This window comes from Phascolarctos cinereus, unplaced genomic scaffold (genome assembly GCF_003287225.1).
Source record: "Phascolarctos cinereus isolate Bilbo 61053 unplaced genomic scaffold, phaCin_HiC Scaffold_2;HRSCAF=192, whole genome shotgun sequence".
Lineage (NCBI taxonomy): Eukaryota > Metazoa > Chordata > Mammalia > Diprotodontia > Phascolarctidae > Phascolarctos > Phascolarctos cinereus.
Window position 1 is genome coordinate 218,955,860 of NW_027555625.1, and position 20,243 is coordinate 218,976,102.

Sequence of the window (20,243 nt, forward strand, 5' to 3'; positions counted from 1 at the left end):
TGAACACTTATTAAGTGCCCACTATGTGTCAGGGACTGTACAAAACCAATTAGGGGTACAAAAAGAGGCAAAACAGACTCAACAACATTCTCATCATGGTTTAGCCATCCTAATCATCGCCAATTTCGAGAATGGCAGTTATAGCTGTGGTCTTTGGCTGTTCCTGAGAAACTTATTCAAGTCATAACCCATAATTTCGGTTTTTCAAAATCTGGAATGTTCAATGCTAAGTCAGGACTAAGCCAGCCTGTGAACTAAAGTGACTGGTCTGGAATTCTTCAGAAATCAGATGAATTTTTGTTTGTCTGATAGAATTCTGCTTGGGGGGGACCAGGAGAATAAACTATCTGACATTAAACTCCCTTTCAGTAAAATGACCCCAAGTCAATCTGATTATATTTAACTTAGTATGGCAAATGTTCTTTAAATGCCTACTATGTGCAAATCAATGCTCTAGGTAGGGTCTAGGATTATTTTGGGGGGGGGATAGGGTCTGGATCTATGAATTCATCGGTATGGAGAATTCCAAGTGTGAGAGTTCCCTTCACAGACATAAATCTTAGGATCATTAATTTAGAGTATTAAGGACCTCAGAACCCATTGAGTCCAACTCTGTAATGTTAAAACAGAGGAAACTGAGGCACAGAGATAGCCCAGATTCACATAGCTAGTAAATGTTTCAGATTGGATTTGAAACTAAGATTTTTCTAATACAAATCCAATGCCCTGTCCACTAAATATCATGCTGCCTCCCCGAGCCTCAGAGACATTAAGTGATTTGCCCAAGGTCACATGGATTATAAGCATCAGAAGTGGGATCAGAAGTCCTTTGGCTCCAGAGCTAATGGTCTTTCCACTGTGCCATTGCTGAACCCAGACCTTCCTTATTTCAAGGGTAGCCCTTCAGCCACCAGATGCTCTGCTTCTCACTACACATCAAAAGGCACTGGGCATAGAAAGATGAACCCAAACGAGATCCTACACTCAAGGAGCAAGAACCTGTAGTTGATCTCAAACTTCAATTAAGTCTCTAACTGCATATAGGTCAGGGAGAATAAAGAGAGAAACATCGAACTCCCACATTTGCAAAGTACCATTTTTCACACGTATACAAATACTCTCCCTTAGCCCCAAGAAAATGCCTCTAATTCCCCAGTTTTTGAGAAACTCAGGGACAATATTCTGTGGTGTAACTCTCACAGCACTCTCCTCCACATATATTTGCTTTTTCCCAGCTTTGAAACAGAAGCCAGACTTTGAGCAGAGGCCCCTCAGAGGCTCGAAGATCTAGCTTCTTCACAGCTGCTCCTTCCATTGAGAAGCCTTTTGAACAGAGCAGGCCGCCCTTTGTGAAAACCCAGAACAGGGGTTAAATCCTTGAATTAAGGCATCAGCTGCTCCAAAGAGGGCGTCAGCATTCACTCTTTTCCTTCCAGCCGAGAAGCTTCCCCTCTGGCTGTCTCTAGTCCAAACCAACAAGCATTTACGGGGTGTTAAAGCACTGGGGATATGAAGGCCCAATTATTTATTGAGATAATGGGGGCCATTTGCAATGAGATCTCTCTCCTCTCCTTTACATCTCAGACCCCATTCCTTTGCCTCATTCCCTATCTGCTCACTATTTATTCCAGTCTCTGAAGAGGTGGCCCATCTCGTCATTGCTTCTGCAACCATGCAACCATAGCCCATTTCTCTTTATATTGTTCAGCCCACTTCCACTTTGCAAAAAACTCTTTTCTTTATCTTACCTCCTCTAAAGCTATCATTCTCAATCTTTTCTCCATGTTATAGCTAAATTCTAGGGGGAAAAAAAGCTGTCTATAGAGCTTGCATGCAGCTCCTCTCCTATCACTTGTTAACCCTTTGCACTTTGGTCCCTGACCTAATCTTTCGACTGACACTGGCCTCTTCAAAGTTACCAATGATCTCTTACTAGGCACATAAAATGACTTTTCCTGCTCATTCTTTATTTCTGCAAAATCCGACACTGCTCCCCATCACTTTTTCTTACATACTGTTTGCTCTTACTTGGTTCTTTTTCCGGCCTTTTTAGCCAATCCATCTCAGGCTCCTTTGCGGTATCATCATACATGAGTCATGGTTGCCTTTCTTTTCTACTTGTATGTCCTTCTTCTTGGGGATTTCATCAACTCCCACAAATTCAATGATACTCTCTCCCTTTTCTGAAAACCCAACTCTTCTTCCTAACTTCCGTATTTCTCTTATGGGAACCAATACTCTTGTTTATAACCTAAGAGGAATGTATCATTGACTCCACTCATTCACCCCCATGTCCAATTATATGCTAAGTCCAGTAATTTTATCTCTTCAATATCTCTATCAATCCTTCTCTGACAGCCATAACTTCAGTTCAAGCCCTCTTCACTTCTTGCCTGTCATATTGCAATGGCCTTCTCGTTATTCTACTTCCATTCAGTGTTTCCAGCTCATCCTCCATACAACTACCCTGGCTATTGCTCTAAAACTCAGGTCTGGCCATGTCACTCCTCCGCTCAGAATGTTCCACTGGCTTCCTATTGCCTCTATGATAAAGAATGAATTCATTTGTTTCACATTTAAAGTCCTTCACAATCTGCGTTCAGTGTACCTTTCCAAATTGTACTTCATTTCCCACAGTGAACTCTACATCCCAGGCAAAATGGTAGTCTTCTATAGGTCATGTCACCTTTCATGCTTTTGAACATTCTGAACAGAAGGCCTAGAATGCACAACCCCCTTGCCTCCATCTCTTGGGATTCATACCTTCCCTCAGAGTTTATTCTAAGTACTACCTCATATGTGACACTTTTTCAGCTTCTTTTCAGCTGTTGGTGCCTCATTCAACGCACTACCCCCGGCCTTCCCAACATCATTAAGTTGTATTACTTTTTATGTGTTCTTTATTTGCTTGTGTGCAGGCATGTTTCTCTCAACAGAATGTAAGGTCCTCGAAATCACTGACTGAACTTTTTGGCTTTGTATTTCCTATTTCTGGAACATCTATTGTTGATTTTTTGATATAACAGTCCATGCCCTCAAAGATTCTACTGAGGAGATACAAAGTGGAAACAGGTAAGAACATACATAATTATTTGAGGTGAGACAGACAGAATGGGGTGGGGGGAGAGAAGAGGGAGAAAGGGAGAAAGAGAGAGAGAGAAAAGCTCTGTATTAACAAGTAGTGATCAAAAAAGGTTATCCATAGGAAGCTGCATGTGAGCCAAGCCCTGAGATGCTGATGCCAAACTTGACTTATAGTATTTGGGCATAGATTTGTGGTTCTGAGGAACTTCCAACCACTAGAAGAGATAGGGCAGGGAACTTGTATTAGCTGCCCACTTCTTTGAATCAAAGAACTGTAGGCCTCGAAACTGACACTTGAAAGGAAAGGAAACCATGGATTTAAATACATACACAAATATACTTTGCCATCTCCATTTCACCCTACACATTTTATACATATATCTGCATCTCACCATTACAGCCCTACATACTCCTATAAACACATCATCATGCCCACATTGACACCCTTAATGCTCAAGAAATTTCTATCACAATTCCATGTGGACAAATTTTCCCCATGCTAAGATAATGGTTCTGGGAGAATAGAACCAGTATGCTTGGAGTAGTCCTCTGCCCTATTGACAGTAAAGGTTAAAAAAATTGTATAAAGAAATGTGGTTATTTGGAATACTTTAACTTTTGTACCAATTATATAAAATGTGAAAGGAGAGAAAAAGATGGCTCAGATTCTTGCAAGTTCAGTGACATAAGCTCAGATTCTGAATTAATGAGGCAGAGAAAGGAATTTCAAAATGGTGATTTTTATTTTGAAGCATTTAAGCAACCCCAAATCAAGCAATTTATTCCTATGCAAGGCAAGACCGAGCCATAAAGACCCCAAAACAACTTCAGAAGGATTTAACCCCTTGAAGACAAACCAGTAGTTATTTTCCAAAGCAGCAAGCCCAGCAGGTATATTCACAGCCAAATTGCATTCTGAAGGTCACACACAGTAATAACCAGCTAAACATGAATTCTGGCTACATCTCTCCTTTCCCTATCAGTGTAAAACTAGCTGCCTCTCGGCTTCCTGTTACCCAGAAGGAGTAGGTTAGTCTTTTCAAACCGTTGCTTCCCTTATCATTTCAAAAGCTCCTGATTGACTTTTACCCAAGCCAGGTGTGTGTTTCCCTAAGTGGCACCCTCTGACTGAGTGCAGTCACTTTTTGTGCACCTGAATCTTGGGACAAGATGATGTCTCTGTAAGTCAACTACTCAACTTTCTGCTCATATATTACAGAAGTTGAAAGGACCAATGGCAGATCAATGATGGATTTTAGGAGATTAGCTGGGTGAGTCAACTCGTCCACCCATCACAGACTTCTGGTTCATCCCTAGTTGAAGATGGGGAATTGGTTAAAAAGTAAAACTCTTTACGGACAATACTTGGTGCAAAAGGTTGAATTACTCATATATGAAAGCTGGGAAGGATCCTTCTTGCAGTAAGAATGGGCACACTTACTCCTTTCTTTTGACTGCCGCACCATTTCTATCTTCTTTCACCAGTTTGTAGGGCTCATTCATTCATTTGGGCTTTACTCTCAAATTTCTAGCACCATGATATGACATAACTGCCATGTTAAGGCTGCTCAGAACTTCTATCATTGTCCTGACTTCCTTGGTTTGTAATTAGTTTGGGGTCATTAGTTTTCTCATACTCTTTTTATTCTAATGGCAAAGATGTCTTATCTTTAGTCACAACCATGAAGGAGAGGAATAAAAAGAACCGGAATTGTGAATTCAGAACTGAAGTGGAATGGCTTGGGCATCCATTTGAAGTACCAAGTGTTAGTCTCTATTAGCCACTTGATAAAAGAACTACCTCCTAAGGATGGTGACATGCATCAAATCCAGTGGTCTCAGCTGCCATGACACTTAGGGGACTGATACCTTGTTCATTACTGAGAGAGTTCTGAAGCCTGAAAACCAGAAGCCTCCAGGTCACTTTCCCTGTCCACCTCTCACTTTGAGACTCTCCTCAGGTAGAATCAAAAAGCATGATCACAGAAACCCCCAATATTCTTTTTGATTTTGGAGGAAAATGGGTTTCTTTTGAATTAACTCTGTAACAGAAATAGGCTGGAAGAAATCACTAAAGAAGAGACAAGTAGTTCCTTGTGTTGCCAAGGCTTTTATGACCACCTTACACCATCTTGGCTTGTTTATCTTGTTAGTTGAGGAGGGATACTCAGATCTATTCTTGGACGGCTGCTTGGTGAAAATAAAGTTTCTCAGGAGAGAAAGAAATCTTAAAACCATGGATTTCCTATCTTGGTCTGGTTCACGGATGGGGTAACGGAAAATGTCCTGGATTTGGGGTGAGAAGACACGTGTGTTGAATTCTTGGTCTTGTTACTAACTATATACGTGACCGCCATAAGCCTATTTCCCTATTTGGAAAATAATATTGGGTAACACGTAGCTCTTCAAGATTTTGTAAAATGCTTTATGTGCATTATCTTATTTTAACCTCACAATAAATAACAGCACTATAGCTGCCATCATCCCTATTTTAGAGTTGAACAAAATGAAAAAGAGATTAATTGACTGAACCAGAGTTAGACAACTAGATAATATCTGAGGCAGGATTTGAACTCAGAGGCTCTTGACTCTGTGCCTTGCATCCACACTACTATGCTACCAAGTAGACAGAATGGGCCTAGATGACCTTTTATTTTAAGTTCCCTTCCAGCTCTGAATACTATGCTACTATGAACGCAACATAAAGCTTGCACATGGGCATAGGTATGTGTATGTGTATATGTAGATTATTTTTATATTTCAATAACTATAATCAACAGATGAATAAATACTAATAATTGACCAATACCAGACCCAGAGGGATTTCTATGAGAATATAAATTGTGTAATGAGTTTATTGTTGGCCTTTCTGACTTGGGAATCAGGAGGAAACCCTTATTTTTTTGTACAATTGAAAAAATATGAATAACTTCAGGTTATTAACGAGATTTTGCCAGAGAGGAGGGATGCCAGGGGCAGAAAGCTCTACCCACTGTCAGACATAGGCCCTATTATGATTGTTGCTGAGCATTTTTTTCTTCATTACAAAGGAAGGTTCAATGCTGCAGAGCAGGGCAATCAGGACAATACTGTGATCTAAAAACAAAAGGCATCATTAAACACAACTTCCAATATGAATTCCATGATTAATCACGGTACCATGGCTATTTTCTTTCTTTCTTTCTTAAAAAACCGACCCCAGCCCAATCCTTTTCCTTCGATGCCCACCTTTTTCTCCCCCTACAAGAGTTAAGCCGTTCCAATTCCTGTGGTGGGGAGGACACTCCTCAGATCTAGTAAATCCAAACTTTGTATTACCTGTATGATAGTCCCCGATATTGAGTAGTGACATCAGAAGGATCGTCTGGTTTCGAGCGAATTCCATTTCCAGCCTTAAAACCCCAAAAACCCAACATGTGAAGACCAGAAGAAAAATCAGAGAGGCAGTGAAAATAGAGGAGTGAGACCATAGCATATTGTGAAGGGTGCCAGAGTCAGGAGGACCTGGGTCCAGATATGACCCTGGGCCAAATCATTTAATTGCTCAGTACCTCAGTTTGCTCATCTGTAAAATAGTGATAATACTAACAACAACTATGGGACTGTTGAGGCTCAAATGAGATTATTTATGTGAAGTGCTTTGCAAACGCAAAAGCATCAAATAAATGCAGATTTGGTGGGAGTGTTAGTTATTGGTATCAACGGTATTATTTACTGGGGGGCAGTTTGGTATAGGCATAGCACCAAATTAGTACTTGAGAAACTTGGGGCTAATCTTATTTCTTCTGCTAACCAGATAAGGTGTGAGTTAAGTCATCTAGCCTCCTTATGTATCAAATTCTTCATCTTAAAATATGGATAATAATAACTAGCTTTTACGTAATGCTTTGAAGTTTATTAAGTTTTCCATAAACATATATATGATCTTATTTGAGAAAGAAAAGAATGTCTCATTTAAGCTTCCCAACATCCCTGCAGGGGGTAGATATTATCTCTCCATTTTAGTTAGGGAAACTGAGGCTCAATGAATTTAAGTGACTTGCCCAGCTTCACAAACTAAGTATCCGAGGTAGGATTAGAACTCATGTCTTCCTGACTAAAAGTGCAAAACTCTATGCCTGCTCTGTCTACTTAACGGTTTTGCTGTGAGAATTTAAATGAGATTAGGAATTATAAAATCATTTTGAAAATTGTTCAAGGACATACAAACACAAACATTCTTATTTTCATCACCATCAAAGCTTTTTATATCCTAGAAGAATGTACCCTTTGGACTCAGGGAGGCCTCTTCCAAGATTAAGTCACTGTAAATAGAGAGGTTTAGCTTAGACATTTAATCACCTCCCCTCTTTCTTTCTGTGTCATTCTGTAATGATGTCATATAGCCTTGGGAGTCTTGCCAGAAGCAGTGGGTGTTTCTGGGAATGGAAAAAAAAAAGGCCTTCTTTCCTCAGATAATGGGAGTTTAGCTGTGTATAAAGCAGCCACCACCTGGCTCCTTCCTGGTGACAAATCAAAGAGGCTAACAGATGGGAGAATGCTGACTGAAACTATTAGGAGGCAGTCCTGTCCATCCCACCCTATTACACAAAAGCTTGCCAATGGCATAAATTTCCTTACGGTCAGAGAATCACCCACAGCTGCAACAACTTGAATGTCTGCTGGCTTCAGAGCATGTACTAGAAAGGCAAGTGGACAAGTATGAGTCTTTAGGAAAGAAATAGAAGTCAGTCATTGCTTGTTTAACAGAGATAGTAGTCAGTGGGGCTGTCCTGGAGGCAGTGGGGGAAGCAAGGACATTAAGGGAGGCTAGGAGTACAAAGGGTACAGGTAGGTGGAATGGAGGTGATGCTAATGAGCTAAAGATGTAGATGGCAATTTTCAGGAATAAGCAGCACCAACATAGGCTGAATACATATGAGGATAGTCAACTAATTTCTGCCATTAGAGGGTAACGTCCACAGGTTCAGATAGGAGACTTGGCTTGACCATTAAGCCAAATCTTTGAAGGGTCTATCTGTACTGGGTTTGGATATGGGTGAAGACTTGGGGTCAGGAAGACCCGAGACCATGTTCTGTTTCTGACACATATTACATATATGACCATGTGTATGTATGTTACTTCTCAGCGTACTTAAGTAATCCTCTAAAACTACAAGAGTCGCAGAGGAATTGCAGATCTGTATCAGTGGAGGACACTTCCAAAATGGGAGTTCCTCACAAAGATGAAATCACTAGATGCTGTCCTCCTCCTCTCCATCCCTTCCTGACCCATCCAGTTATAGAAAGTGAATTTGTGCCTAAGTTTTGCCACTTGGTCACATATGTGACCTTGGGCAAATCACTTAAACTCTTTAAGACTCAGTTTACTTGTCTGTAAAACAAGTGACTTGGACTAGATGACTTCTGAGGTCGTTCCTATATCTAGATCTATGATTCAAAGTGGAGGGAGAAATCTATGCTTTTTACTGCTTACTGTTCGGAATTGACAAGGAGATCCTCAGTAAGTCAATGACCTTTCCCTTATCGCTCTCAGTGCCTTTGTTCATGTTGTCATTAAATTTCTACACACACATTAAAGTGCAGCTCAAATAATAATGCCTTTCTAGACCTATCCCCCCAAAATTTCACACAAAACTTTCTACTGGATCTGTTACATGCATTATCATATCATATCGTGCATTATTTTTATAATTTCTATTTGTGCCCAATGTTTGTATCTATTAGATCGTTAGTTCCATGATAGAAAGCATCATGTTTTATCCAAACTTTGCCTCTCCCCCAAGTTATAGCAAATGTCTTGCACATGTGAAGGCTGGGATTTGTCAGTATAAGGAAATATATCTGAGTTAGAGGAAGCTTAACGCTTTGGCCTTGATAAGTCCTAGGTACACAGAGTTTAACTGACTCTCTCAGGGTCACACAGTGAGTACATAACTTAGGTAGGAACACTACCAACTACTCCTGTGGTCTCTTTCATGCACACACAAATGCTTGATGTCAGCACAATTTTGTGGCACAGGGCTTACTACTCAGTGGAAATTACAAACAAGGAAACTTTAGGAAGATGTAGAGAGGCCTCAGGGGGCTGACCAAAAAGAATGTGAGTTTAAATGATGAAGCAGGAGAAATGTACAACAGCAAGAAACAAGATACTTTTTAGGGATAGGTAGGTAGATAAGCAGTAGCCAAGACTCATAATGGATAGGGCTCAACCTTGGAATGTCGCGCACGTGTGTGTGTGCTGTGTGTGTTCAATTGGAGCTCAGTTTTAAAGATACACAGGTCAAGTGGACACTAGACAGTCTCTAATAAAATCAAAACACTTTGATGGAATGCTTTAAATTAATTTCTGGATTTCAGCAACCTAATAATGTTGATGCTGCCTGGGAGACAGCAAGAAGTGATAGGGAAAACAATGAGCTTGTGTTTAGACAACTTGGGCCCTTCTACTTAACTTGTATTGCCTCAGCCAAGTCACTTCATATGCCTTTGCCTTAGTTTCCTCCTCTATAAAATTCAGGATTGAAGAACAACACTGAAAGGCTTCAGAACTCTGATTAATGTGGTGGCCAGTTGTGACTTTAGAAGTCTGTGGTGGACTAGGGGTACAGACTGCAACATGTATTTTCCTTAATGACGAATGCATATGGGTGATTTGTGCCTGACTTTTCTTATTTGTTACTATTCACTGGGATAGAAGAGGTGCATAGGAAGGGTAATAATGTAAAAGGAAAGATCACTAAAATATTTTCTTTAAAAAGAAAAAAAATCAAAGTGGTTGAACCAGATTACTTTTAGACCCCTCCCCCACCTTCAAACTCTAAAATTCCATTATTTTATTACTCTCTTTTGAAGGGATCCAGGACTTTACAGACCCCACCCCACCCAATAGACATATAGTTTTCCTCCCACATTCCTGCAGAGTAAACAAAACTGTTATTCTCAGGCAACAACTACTATTTTAGAGAGAGAGGTTCCCTAGGAATGGGTGCCACCTCTAGATTTATTACAAAATGAAGTCTGCACCAACTGGATGCTGACTCTACTGACTAAATGAGATAATATTTATAAAGCTTATAGCATGCTGTCTGGTATCCAGTAGGTACTGAAATTGAGCAGGCCAATGAGTGACTCCTCTTGATTACCCCTAACAGGCTGAGAAGACAATGGAGCCCAACTGCTATGGGCCCTAAGAGCCTTGAGGAGTGGACAAATAAAGCAAACAAAGGTGGGCAGAGGAGAGCCACACAGTGTTCAGAATTGCTACTGGGGTCTACTGGAATTCAGGTCATCTTCAGTGATCCAGACTGGCAAAAGCAACTAATTCAGCTTTAAAGATTTAATTAAAATAGTAATTTATGCACAACACAATTGCTCCAAGAGCATTGAAGAAACAAGCATTCAGTCGCTGTGTGTCCTAAGGTGCTTACCTGAGGTGGGAATCGAGGTAGAGGGGGTTGTGTCTTCACACTTCAGCTGGCTCCCCAAATCCTAAAGGAACAGAAGAAGCTGAATGACATGGGGACAGGCAGGGATAAAGACTCATCACCAGCACAGCTGAACACCACACAGAGCTTCCCACCCTCCTTTGGAAAGGGAAAGATTATTAGCTCTTCTGGTGTTGACAAAAGTAGGATTCGATCAGTTGTGTTGGGCAGAAGGGTTGATAAAGCCTTGCCTGTTTTACTCATGTCTAATGTCTCCCCTAGTCCATCTGGAGGATCAAAGATTGAGAACTGGAGGGTATCTTCAAGGTGAAGGCAGCAAAACCTCCAGGTTTACAGATAAAGAAACTGGGGCCCAAAGAAGTTAAATGACATGTCTGAGGTCACCGCAGGTAAAAACTTAGTTCCTCTAGGTGAGTAGATAACGACACTGCAATCTGTAGTACAAACCATTCAGATGTCACGGACAAACCATTCAGACAGGCACGCTGGAGGCCATGCTTTATAAACCAAATAAAACCAAAAGAGCAGTACCAGGTTAGGGCTGCTGGTTGTTGGTGTTGCTGTGGGTGCTGCTGCCGTTGGATACGTGTAATTACTGTTCTTGTAGGTTCGAAGGTAGGGCTGATCCTATAAAAAGAGAACGGTCAGCTGCTAGCTACAAATGAGCAGATTTTGTCGGCTTCCTTCTGAGACCTGACGTGACCTTCCTCCCTGATAAGAACTGACTTTTACATGAAGCGCTTGAAGGTTGTAAGATCATAGATTTAGAAACATTCGTCAATATCTATATTGCTACTGTCATACTTCTTGTTATTTCTAATGATGCTTTTACCAATGTTATTACTGTTCTTGTGACTGTTGTCACCCCTCTCATTGTTACTATTACTGCTTTGCCATAATTACTTCCTAATCCAACTATTGTTATTTTAGCTATTGCTACTAGTATTATTTACACTATTACTATTATTACTGATTAGTGTTGCTATTGCTACTTCTGCTATTACAATCATTGCTACTATTGCTATTATTAGTTTTTTCGTTTTTTGGCAAGGGATACTATTCCTACTGGTTCTGCTATTGCTAGCACTGCAGTTACCATAATAATACTACTGCTATTATACTTTACTGCAAGTACAACCACAACTACTATTGCTAATACAAGTCCCATCAGTAGCTTTATAGATTAATACTGCTAAAAGTACTACTAGGACTTCTGCTGTTATTGCTATTACCATTTTTATGTTCCTCTGTCATTGACAGATTCTAAACAGTAAACATAAATTAGAAGGCCCTTAGACATTGACAGAACTCTTCACATGGATTATTTCATTTTGGTGTTCGTAACAATCCTGAGGAAAACACAAAAGTTTTATTCATCTTCATTTTACTGATGAAGAATCTGAGGCTGAGAGTGGTTAATTGACATAAGTCATGTAACAAGTAATAACAACAATAATAGCATTAATCATATGCAAAGATTCTTCTAGACACTGGAGGAGACATAAACACTCTCTGCTTTCATTGACCTTTCAGGCTGGTGGATATTACACATGTTATTCAAAGGAATATGCACACGTATGTAGATAATGAGGAGACAAATTGTCAGGTGGGGTCTGAAAGAAAAAGCTCATTATTTTAAGGAGCTGAGAAATTGGACTGGGAGAGAAGATGGAAGGTTTCCTGAAGGATGGGACTTTGTGATTTGTGTTGGGCTTTGACGGATGGTTAGAAATTCAAGAGAAGACATTTCAAGCTTTGGGTTCAGCATGAATGAAAAAGCATAGGACATGGATGAGGAAGACAATGGCCAGTTGGTGAGAGCACAGAGTGAAATGATGGTAGCAGTAGGAGAAAAAAGCTGGCAATGTGTGAGGTGCCAAGTTTTATAGGGATTTGAATAACAAGCTGAGGAATTTGGCAATAGGGAGCTTCTGTCTTCCTGGGCCACCTCAGCATCACTTCCAGGTACTCACATGAAACACATTAGTTATTTAAGATTATGAGTAATGTGGGCCTAATAATAATAGAACAATGTTTCTCAGAGTGGCACTGGGGACAGGTAGAGGGCTGGAGTCTTCTTTTAAGACTTTGGAGAGCATTGCAAGAACTCTAAACAACAATTTAGTATGTGGCTGTAGGAGATGCCACAATAGAGTAGGCTGGCATCAACAACTCAACTTCCGGGGCAGCTAGGTGGCGCAGTGGATAGAGCACCGGCCCTGAATTTAGAAGAACCTGAGTTCAAACCCAACCTCAGACACATAACACTTACTAGCTGTGTGACCCTGTGCAAGTCACTTAACCCTATTGCCTAACCAAAAAACAAAACAAACCAAAAAAAAAACCCCAAACAACTCAACTTCCTATGGTGCTCCAAAACCCCCAGCTTCCAAGTTGGGAATCTGCACTTGGACCTGCTCCTAATACCACAACCCTCTCTCTAGTCCGGGACACCTGATTCTTAAATCTTGAGAACTATCAGTGAGCTAATAGTCCCTGTTCCTGCTAAATTAAGTCTCCCTCACTCAATAACTTGCAACCTGTGCTTAGCCCTAATTCACAGGTGGGCTTGAGAGTCAGTGACTGACCTTAGATCATCCTGACATGCCCATGCCCATAGCAATTGGATAAAGTCTGGCAATATGCCTTGAGAAGTTCCCAAGATCTCCTCTACTATCTGCTATAGTGCTAAGGGAGCTACACAAATAGCCATTTTGCTTGAAATCAACTGAACAGTTTCATAGTCTCCAAGTTGGGACCTTAGACGTTATCCAATGTGCTATGGGATGGTGGTGGTTATGGAATGAAGCACGGTCCCAAGTTACCCAACTAAAGGAGAGGTGTAGAGAGACAAATTTCCATGAAAGTACAATACCTGACTAGGGCAAATTAGATCCATAATAACTTCAAACTGAACTTCATCATTCTTCTCTCCAACTGGTTCCAGCTACGTGAAGAAATAATGGAGAGAAGAGTAAGAAAAATGGAAATCTTGTCATTCAGCCTCTGCTTGAAGACCTCTAGTGATAGGGAAATCATCACCATTTGAAACCTGCCTTTTGAAGAACACTTAAATGGTAGGAATGAAATCTCCTACTCAGTTTCCAGCTTTGTATTCTGGGACCAAGATTACCATGTCTTTTGCATGATATTGTTTCAAATACTTGAAAATATCTCACATATTTTGTTTCCTAAATTTATTTTTTTCCAGAAAGTTCTTTCAGCTAATCAATCAGTCAACAAATGCCTGGTCTATGACAGTGAAAAGGCATTTATATTCAAATAGACATTTATTGATTTTTTTTAATGCTTTATATTAGTATTTGCTCCCATATTTCCTCCACATGGCCAGGACAGTCCTTTAAAGTTAAAAAAAAACACAAACAAACATGTAATACTTACTCTGTGCCAGGCCCTGGGCTAGGTGATACAAAACAATTCCAAAATAATGCCTGCCCTCAAGAAACTTCCATTTTAATAGAGCTTACATTCCAGTTTCCAAAATAACCATCTCAGCCACCCTCCTTTTGAATGGACAGTAGTTTTTGAACGTCCTTCCCAGAACTGGGCATCATGCTACAGATGTGGTCTGTCTTCTGACCAGAGCAGAGTAAGACAGGACTGTCACCACCTTCATTCCATATTTGACTACACTAATATTGATATAGCCTGAGATTGCATTAGCTTTTTTCCTTTTTTTTGCCACGGCATTGTTGTCTCATGGATCCTGTAGGCCACTAAAAGCATGGAGGTGCCAGTGAATATTTACCAGCTCTTAGGATTGGGGTGGGAGAAATGTGCGTGTAATACACTTTAAAATTTAATATTATTAACATTTTCTCCATGATTTCTTAACACTAGACAATTAAAAAAATAAATCAACCTGATTTCTAAACTGTAGATGCTTCTATTAAAAATTTTAGAATTGGTTCTTGCTGGCCAATTCAAACTCTAATGCTCCCCCCTCCCCACCCCTGTCAAATCCCTGGGGGCTTTATGAAACCAAATGTGGTTGCCCCACACCTACTCCACCCTGTACCTAACAGATGGATTTTCTGAACCAAATATACAACTAATTAGGTCAAAAAGGTCAGGATTGTGAACTGGAGGTGGAGTAGAGAGGAATTGCATGGATTTATTACCTGCACTCATCTCTATAGTTTTCAGGGCAAAGATGATGAGCCTTCAAGGCAGGCAAAAAGAATTTTCTCATTGCAGGACAGATGGTCCATCTTACCATGTTGTTCCAGAGAGCTCTGGCTGAACGTGCATGTGTCTTGCGGTCAAAATGGAAACAATCTGGGGCAAAGAAAGAGGTGTCAGGCAACCCCTCCTAGTCACAGAAAGAGGAACATTGAGAATCAGGGAAATCATGTGGCCAAGCTCACTAGAGTCAAAAAAGACAAGAAAATCATGTTCTGAAGTTCTTTTTCTTTACCGTGGTCTTGGGCATATTCACTTTCTCCATAAATGGCTGCAAAACCACTGTGAAATCCTCCTTAGTATCATATCTCCCACTGTCAACCAGCTGATGAGTAGCCACCTAAAGGGGGGGGGGAGGTGGAGGAGAACAAAAAAACAAAAACAAAAACAAACCTAAAACAAGAGCCAAAGAATTTTCGCAGATTCCCCTGGGCACTACCTCTGATCAGGCAGTAGGGCTACACCCCAAATTTCATTTGGTATTGCCTGAAAATAAAAAATTAGAAAACTTGAACCCTAACGTATACCACCCACTAGCCAAACAGCCAACCAAGAAAAAAAAACAGATGAGCACTTCTTGTTGCGGATTGTGACCCCGTTTGGAGTTCTGCCAAAGATACTGGAATGGCTTGCAATTTCCTTCTCCAGCATATTTTACAGATGAGGAAACTAAGGCAAACAAGTATAAGTAACTTTCCCAGGGTCACACAGCAAGTAAGTGTCTAAGGCTGGATTTGAACTCAGGTCTCCCTGATTCAAGGCCCAGCTCTCTACACACTACACCACCTAGCTGTCCTAGTTCAATTATTCAGAGCCCAATTACCTAGTCTGGGGATTGTCTGTACCTCATACTTTTGTCCCCAACTGCTTTTGATCACACGTGTTTCATATAATGGGGTATAAAAAAGAGAGGGAGGAATTAGACATCACAACCTGGCAATTTTTTTTTTTTGAGGCAAACAGGGTTAAATGACTTGCCAGTGGTCACATAGCTACTAAGTGTCTGAGACTGAATTTGGACTCCTGCCTTCAGGGTCAGTGCCCACCCCCCCACCCTACAGGGGCTGCTATATAAGGGCTCTGATAAAAGGCTTAGCATGAGAGCAGGTAGAAGATACAGACACAAACACGGTTTTGTAATATCTGTGCATTTCCTTGATGCACACTCCCTCTGTCCTTCCTTGGTACAAAATATCCCAACCACCTATTCCTATGGGCAGTTGGAAATGTTTTGTTGCATTGAACAGAAAATTCACCAGATCCCAGCTTTGCCAATTCCCATCCCTATCATCCCTTGGGATGATAATTTCCCCACTATTGGCCTTTCATGCTTTAAATCAATGAGATTCAGAAGGCCTTCAACAGTCCTGTTCCACATAAGAATCACAAATCTTAGCAGCTAATGGATATACTGTCCAGAGGCATAGCAGGGCTAGGTGGTGGGACAGATCCCTTACCAGGAGCAAGAAGATCCCATTTCTGCTCCCATTTCAGCCTAGAATTTTCAGCAAGTCACTTCTTGTATCTGATCCTCTACTTCAGCTGCTGTAAAAACTGAGGAGATGGGACTGAGTGCATCCTTCCAGCTCTCAGAATCAATGAGCTTTATATCCAAACAGCTCACAGCAGTATTTACCTCCTGAGCCAAAGTCAAATTTCCTTGAGCATTAGAAGGGCTCTTTGAGGAGTCCAGAATTGGAAAATGCCTTCACCCTAATCCCTTAAGCCAATCTGCCTCCCTTCAATCTTACCTGGTATTGTTTATTCAACTCAATGAGTTCCGCGAGTTTCGTAGAATTGTCTTCAGAGCTCACCACACAAGGGCAAATGGTGCTGTGGGATGAAACCGAGAGGAACCCCCCCACCCAACCCAGGACATCACATGGAATTTGTGTGGCTACAGGAGAGGCAGCAGCTTTCATTTCAAGCTCAGCCAACCAGGGCACAGGGGCTCAGGAAAGAAATCCCTCTGAGTTGGGGAGGCTGGGGGAAAGTTGGGATAAGAGAGAGGCATTTCTGTATTGGCTCGGGAATAGGAAGAAAAGAATATATCAAACATGTTGGAAAACACATAACAAAAAGAGGTGGGAGACAGAAAGAATGATCAAGGCCAATTTTCTTCATGAGGCTGAATCTCTTTCAGTCTTTGGGGGAACAGAGTTCCATACCTGAGTAGCCATTTTGGACAGTTAACTTTCTCCTCCTGGTATAGCTCCCTCAGGCTGTCGATTCTTAGCACACTTACAAGATTCACAAAGGCTCGGGGAACCTGCACAAAGAGTAGAGTAGTGATTACAATAATGCATGTTCATGTGACAAAAATAGCTAAAATTTGGATACAACTTTGCAAAGAACTTTAAATATACTAGTTCATTTGATCATCAAAATGACCCTGTGAGGTAGATGCTATAATTTTATCCTTATTATACAGCTCAGGAAACTGAGAAGGAATGGTTAAGTGACTTATCCAGATACATATAGCAACTAAGTATTTAAGCAGGATTCAAACAGGGCTTCATGACTGCAGGCACTCCTCTATAGTCACTGTACCACCTAGCTGCCTCTATTACATCACAACAACATTATGAGATAGGTAGTACAAGTATTATTCTCATTTTACAGATAAAGAAACTGAGGCTAAAAAAACTGAGGTAAAAAGCCTTGTCCATGGTTACATAGATAGTAAGTATGACAGCTAGGATTCAAAGAAAAACCTCTGGACTCAGACACAAAAGAACTCTGAGGAGCTACGTAGATCTCTTCATTTGTGTGTCAAGACATCGTAGGCTTGGCCTCCCTTGGAAGTGTGCCTCGTTTCATAGAGGCCAATGACCTTTAACCACCCTGAACCTATTGTTTCTATCCTGCTTTCTCTGCTTTCCTTCCTTTATCCTCAGTGACTTTGTGTCAGCCATTAGATTTGTCTGCCAGTCCAAATGCCTGGTGGTAATGATTTAAGGATGGCAAATGGCAGTTTTGTGACCTATGAAGTTTATCAGAGGTGTAATTACTGCAGAATAAAAACTACTCAAGCTGTGGGGCAAAATAGAACAGAACTACAATGAACCATGAGAATCATCAGGTCCACCCACATCATTTTATTGATGTCCATCAGTAAATAAAAATTTATTAAGCTCCTATTATGTGCTAGGCATTGTGTTAAGTACTAGGGATACAAAGAAAGACAAACACGGCTCTTAAAACATGCAAAAAGTTATGTACAGATAAATTATTTATAATTTATAAGATAAAATATAAATAGGAATTAAGAAAGATTGTGGACAGCTACTTGAAGAGGGTGGATTTGAGCTCCGATTTCAAGAAAGCCAGGGAAGCCAAGAGAAGGAAATGAGGAGCAAGGGCCAAAGAAAAGGCCTGGAGTCAGGAGAGCCACTGGAGTATATTGAGTAAGGAGATGACATAGTCAGATGGGTGGTTTAGGAAGATCAATTGTAGCAAGAGACTTGTATCAGGAAGACGAACCAATATGCTATTGCAATAGCATAAGGTAATAAGGACCTACATTAGAAATATGAGGCCTAGGTGACCTGTCCAAGGTCACCTGTGAATAGCAGAAGGGGAGCCAGGTTTTCTGCCTCCAAAGTCAGCTTTCTTTCCATTGCAGCAGACCACTGGAGTTGGTATGCAGGGCTGGTATGAACCAAGAGAGTGAAGGCAGAAGTTCATTAAGAATATAAAACATGGATTCCATACCTCTTCATGGAGGATGTCCAGAGCCTTCCTAATGTTTCCTGAAAAGTTCTGAGGAGAATAGCGAACCTGTGGAAACAAGATTCTTAACTCTTTGGATAGATGCACAGTTTTCAAAATCCACTTTTCTCTCCTGGATTCTGCTCTTTACTGTTATCTGAGGACTGAGTAGAATTGCTAAGTACATACTAGTTTAGCATCACTTTCAATCCCTCCAACCCTACTTGTGAGCCCAGAACTACACTGAGACCTTTGGAGTGCCTTGTATCATCTCATTTGAACTTCTTAATAATCCTGAGATACAGGTATTGAAGAGAATGTTCTCATTTTACAGTTTAAGAAATTGAGGCTGAGAAAGATTGACATTGTCCATAGCGACATATAGGCAATAAGTGGGATCTGAATCTGGTACTGCAGCCTCCATGCTGTGCAAGTGTGCATAGCTAATATTGATGGGTATGTGAGGTTATAGGGAGGCAGATTTGTGTTCAATAAAAAGGAAATAATGACAACAGAATAGTTAGTACTTATGAGGTACTAAGCTCCCTGCCGCTGAAAGTATTCAAGGAGAACAGGATGAGCCCCTTCTAAGAGATATTGTAGAGGGAAGGGACTCCCTACATGGGGAGTGGGGAGGGGACAGTTTAGGTGAGATGAGCTCTCAGCCAAATTCTTTCAACTTTGAGATTCCATGATTCTCACCTGATATATTATTTCAACAGGCAGCACAAAGGTGGAGAGGGCACAAAGGACATGGAATGCAAGAGAGTAGAAGGGAGGAATCCTTTGTCTGTTTATCATGATTAATAAAGAAATTAAAGCTTTCCCATGATCACCAAAATGTTATCTCGTTTTCTAGCAAGATATGATCAAACTGCCATTATAGAAAGTTATCAGAATCAAAACTATGATATCTATTCCTGTTTTATCTACCTAGAGGTGAATGACCTTCCTATTTCCTTGTTAATGACAAGGCTAGGAGGGCACTATTGGATTTGTATACGTGACTAGCTGAGGTGCAATGAGCCCTGAGTCCTGTATTATCCCAAACCCAACTGTGCTATTCCACAAATCTGCTAATCAGAGGCTATGGAAACCCCTTTCCTGAGAGTGGAATATTGGTTCCAGGTTCTGTACATAGAGAACAGGGACTTACCAGGTCATTGCAATAGCCACAGAGGTCATTTCCTCCTATAAAGAGGGTTATTATCTTCCAATCCTCTTGGAAATTGATGCTCTGAAAAGATTTTAAAAGCAAATGAACAAAACACACAAAAACAAGTCATAGTAAAAGGTGAAATGAGAAATAGCTGAGCCTTCAGGAGCAATATGATCTTAGCAGAAAGCAAGAAGTTTAATGACCTTAATGACTAACTAAATCTAAAATGAATTTGAAAACCCAGTAATAATAAGAGCCATTCAATCAACAAACAAGAAATGGCACAAGGCCTGAATTTAAATCTTGAAAGTGCTCCTAAATTACCTTCATCAACTGGGCCAAATTACCCAACCTCTCTGGGGCTCTCACTTTTGTAGGATCACAGATTTAGATCTGGAATGGACTTCAACGGCTGAGTCCAATCCCTCTGCTTTACAAATGAAGTAACCAAGTTTCAGAGAGATTATATAACTTGCCCAGGATCATATAGCTATTAAGTGTCTGAGGTTGGATTGGAACCCAGGTCTTCCTAATTCCAAATCCCACTTTAGCCACTACATTCATTCTGAATATCATTTATATAATGATGGTGTTGGACTAAATCAATGGTGTAGAATGTCTGCAGGCTGCATTGT

The 20,243-nt window shown here is 40.7% G+C and overlaps 1 protein-coding gene across 1 annotated transcript in view; it reads right to left on the minus strand.

The window, feature by feature from the left end:
- The window catches only part of PLB1 (phospholipase B1), a 201,375-nt gene that overhangs the window by 89,584 nt on the left and 91,548 nt on the right, over window positions 1–20,243 (minus strand). The window contains exons 24-34 of the mRNA XM_020983774.2: window positions 19,606–19,686; window positions 18,453–18,518; window positions 16,907–17,007; window positions 16,490–16,571; window positions 14,974–15,078; window positions 14,773–14,868; window positions 13,411–13,482; window positions 11,067–11,162; window positions 10,518–10,578; window positions 7,705–7,763; window positions 6,403–6,476 (exon numbers count right to left, since the gene is read on the minus strand). Of these exons, the coding sequence (XP_020839433.2) occupies window positions 6,403–6,476; window positions 7,705–7,763; window positions 10,518–10,578; window positions 11,067–11,162; window positions 13,411–13,482; window positions 14,773–14,868; window positions 14,974–15,078; window positions 16,490–16,571; window positions 16,907–17,007; window positions 18,453–18,518; window positions 19,606–19,686 (893 nt within the window). The remainder of the gene's footprint in view (window positions 1–6,402; window positions 6,477–7,704; window positions 7,764–10,517; window positions 10,579–11,066; window positions 11,163–13,410; window positions 13,483–14,772; window positions 14,869–14,973; window positions 15,079–16,489; window positions 16,572–16,906; window positions 17,008–18,452; window positions 18,519–19,605; window positions 19,687–20,243) is intronic.